Genomic DNA, 3,644 nt, shown 5'->3' on the forward strand with positions numbered 1-3,644 from the left:
GGGAGGGAGGGAGAGAAGGAGGGAGAGAGAGAGAGAGAGAGAGAGAGAGAGAGGAGAGAGGAGAGAGAGAGAGAAAGAGAAAGAAACATAAGTGATAATCATTGATTGGCTGCCCTCCTGCATGGCCCCTACTGGGGGTCAAGCCTGCAATCCGAGCATGTGCCCTTGACCGGAATCAAACCTGGGACCCTTCAGTCCACAGGCCGACACTCTATCCACTGAGCCAAACCAGCTAGGGTATCACTTGATTCTTTATAAGAACATCAAGGGTCATTTTAAAAACTTCTTTTTTTTTTCATCATTAGCAAGTCAGAAGTCACTTTTGAAGGGATGCTTATAGTACATGTGATTTTATCACCAGAACAGGCTATTAGAGGGAAATTTGATTTTTATTTTCGGTTTGTTTTTGTTTTAGATAATGGTAGGTTGGAAGGTATGTCCATTACATTGCTTCTGTTTAGCTGAATCATAGAGATGATAGGAAGGTATTTGAGGTAATACTATTGCCGTAAAATTTATATCTCTTGTCTGCCTCCCTCTTTCATTATTGCATCAACAGAGAGGACAGCGCTAACAGTTTACTGTTAGAAAAAGACCTTTAGTATTGAATTATCTGACAGCAAATAATATACCCAAACATTCTTTCCTTAACCAAATGCAGCCTTGAATAATTTCATTGATAATGTTTTTACTTTTTATGATTCTATCCTCATTTTATGATTATAGTGCCCCCATGCCTCCCTCCCTATCCCTCTCTCTCTGGATTTTTTAAGTTTTTTTGTTTTGTTTTATGTGTAATCTCTAATTTATGTCTCCTTTGCGTTGCTTTTTAAATTCTGATTGTTTTGATCTCTGTCTTACGTTAGTGTAATCCTCTGATGTCTGGTAATTCTTGGTTGTCTGCTCATAGTAAGGCAGAGGAACTAAAGTGCTGATCTGAAGCGGGTGATTAAGACTTGTTGACTCTGAGCTTCACTGTAGAGTGATCTGGTCAAGCCAATTAATTGGGGATCCCCACCCGAACCCCCATACCAATATTTATATATTTTTCCTTTTAAAGTGGGTATAGTCTCCAAAGAAGACTTTCTAAAACTCCCCCTTGGTGGATGAAGTCCTGGATGCCAGTTCTGGAAGCCCAGTAGGGAGAAAGGGTTCACAGCAGCCAGTATGTATATGCTCATTTGGCCTCTGATACCTCTGCCCTAAACTGTGTCTGGCAATCCCTTAGTCTACAAACCCCACAGTTTTGGGTGGAGTGCAGTTACCCTGCTGCAAAAAGTAGGGAAAGACGCTGACAGAGAGGGACCTAAATTATTTCTTTGAACAAATTGTAAATACTTTAATCACCTACCTTCATCCCCCTGTCATTTCCTAGTTTTCTCCTGTATTCCATGGTATAAATTGGGTTGGTTCTTCACTTTACCTTCTATCCTCTTAAAAATTGTTTTCTCCTATCTACTATTCAACTCCAAAATTTTTTATGTTTTATTACATTTGCTCTATCTTTGTGAGTTAATACCGTAAAACAAACAAACAAAAATCCTGCCATATATGAGTGCAGAAAGGTATGAAATTAGCACATACTTGAAATGGTCCTTAGTTTCCTTGCAACCTCAGTTTTTCTGTGCAAGACATGAACATTGTATGTAAAGGTGCTGTAGGGTTTGAATCATATTTTAAATTCCTTCTGGATAGATTCTGGTTTTTGAATTATCTCTCTGATATAGCACAAGAAAGTTTGTTTTACATTCCTTTTCATAGTTAATTCATTGACTTTCCCCCCTCCTTTTTCTCTACAGTATTGACAAAATCTCTAAAATAACCTCTCCAGTATTAATAATTCATGGGACTGAAGATGAAGTCATTGACTTTTCACATGGCCTTGCATTGTTTGAGCGTTGCCAAAGACCTGTGGAGCCTCTGTGGGTTGAAGGGGCAGGTCACAATGATGTGGAACTTTATGGACAGTACCTTGAAAGGTTGAAACAGTTTGTGTCACAGGAATTGGTAAATTTGTAAAATCTGTAAATTTGCATACCGGGTTTTCTTTTGCTGAACTGCACTCTTTGGTAAAGAACATAAAACCTGAAGGTTTTGTTTGCAAATCATGTCAGTTGCCTTCATAAATGTACAGGTAATGATTTGTTTACAGACTTAATGAAGGTTTTAATTACCAGAACTATAACTGGAAATAACAGTATCATGCAGTCAGGCTGTGTAATTTATATTTTTTTCTGTGAATTTTTTTTAACATCAAGATATAAGTACTGTATGAAATTTTAATTCTATGAAATCAAATGCTGTAAAAGTATTGCCAAATGCTTTTGCATATGAGAAACAAATTTATAAATATTTTTAAAACATCTCAGTGTACCAAATCTTACCCTGGTATACAAATGTAATATTCTTTCAATAAAAAGCTGTATATCTGAAACAATTCAAGTACTAAGAAAACACACAAATTCACTAGAGATGACCTAAACCCTGTTGTACAGGAATAGAGGTGTAAACAGTTATTCTATTGTAAAGTACATTGGATTTTCTGTATTCCCTGGTTATCATACATTTTCTCCTCTAAAAAATAAAATAAAAAATGATTTAAGTCTTAATTTTTATGCCATCTGTTAATTTACCAACTAGTTACCTTGTAAATGAGAAGTCACAATAGCACTGAATTTTAACTAGTTTTGATTTATAAGTTTGGTACTGTGAGGCAACTACTTAAAATTTTTATTTTAGTTATTTAAAAGGCATTTAGAGCTTCAAGAATGACTTTTGTATGCAACGTTGTTTTAAATTTTGCAGTACTCTTCATTATAAGACAACCTGAAAGTCCATTGGATGCTCTTCAAGACCACAGACTGGCTTTAGTCCCTTTTCACTTTGGCTATTTTTAACAATAGGACCTATTGGTTTGGATTATTATCTAAGAATTTCATTGATTCACTCCTGATGTAGGAGATCAGAAAACATTTAATTCATAACTTTTATATTAACCAATGTAGTAAAAAATAAAGCAAACAAAAACTAAGTTGCCTTTCCTTGAATGAATCATTCCTGAATTTAAAAAATGAAAGAAAAAGAAAAAATAAATTAATGGTATGTAGTCTAACTTGTAAATGAATGATATTGAAATAATACACACTGTGGATATTTTTAAGGCCTTACGTAGTTTTAATTGTTCTGCTTGTTCTGCGGTTATGTCTAAGACTATAGTATATGATTCTCTTCAAAGTATATCAAGTATTGTGAATGCTTTGGATCAGATGTGTCAAATTAACAGTAAAACAAATATACCACTCAGCTGTGCTTGTTTGCCTTCTTCTATGTTCCCTACCTCCTATAAAGGGTGAAGAAAAGTTACTGTTCATCTTAATAGTTCTATAGTTTTCTAAATTTTATTACTACTTTCCTTTGGAGGGGTTTTTCTTTCTCAAGATTGTCTTGGAGCCTATACAATTCCTTCTTTGTACAACATACACCCCAGAGTTTAGCTGAGTGTTTTCTTTGATTAATTCCATATTCATACAATGAATATTTATTGCATGTTTAAAGCCTGCAAAACCTTAGGCCTGATAAAGATAGACATTGGCCATGTCCTCATAGACTTCACAGTATAAGGTAGAGTCCCATGAAGTAGTTTT

At 35.1% G+C, this 3,644-nt stretch overlaps 1 protein-coding gene across 2 annotated transcripts in view; it reads left to right on the forward strand.

Annotated features, from left to right (window-relative positions):
* The window catches only part of ABHD17B (abhydrolase domain containing 17B), an 8,033-nt gene extending 4,730 nt beyond the window's left edge, over window positions 1–3,303 (forward strand). The window contains exon 3 of one of the 2 annotated variants that reach the window (XM_005868320.2): window positions 1,800–3,303. In XM_005868320.2, coding sequence (XP_005868382.1) covers window positions 1,800–2,019 — 220 coding nt within the window. In that variant the 3' untranslated portion in view covers window positions 2,020–3,303. Of the gene's footprint in view, window positions 1–1,060; window positions 1,160–1,799 lie in introns of those variants that run through there. The other variant, XM_014541285.1, reaches the window with a different exon arrangement.
* Window positions 3,304–3,644: the final 341 nt, after the last annotated feature.

This window comes from Myotis brandtii, unplaced genomic scaffold (genome assembly GCF_000412655.1).
Source record: "Myotis brandtii unplaced genomic scaffold, ASM41265v1 scaffold266, whole genome shotgun sequence".
NCBI classification, from domain to species: domain Eukaryota; kingdom Metazoa; phylum Chordata; class Mammalia; order Chiroptera; family Vespertilionidae; genus Myotis; species Myotis brandtii.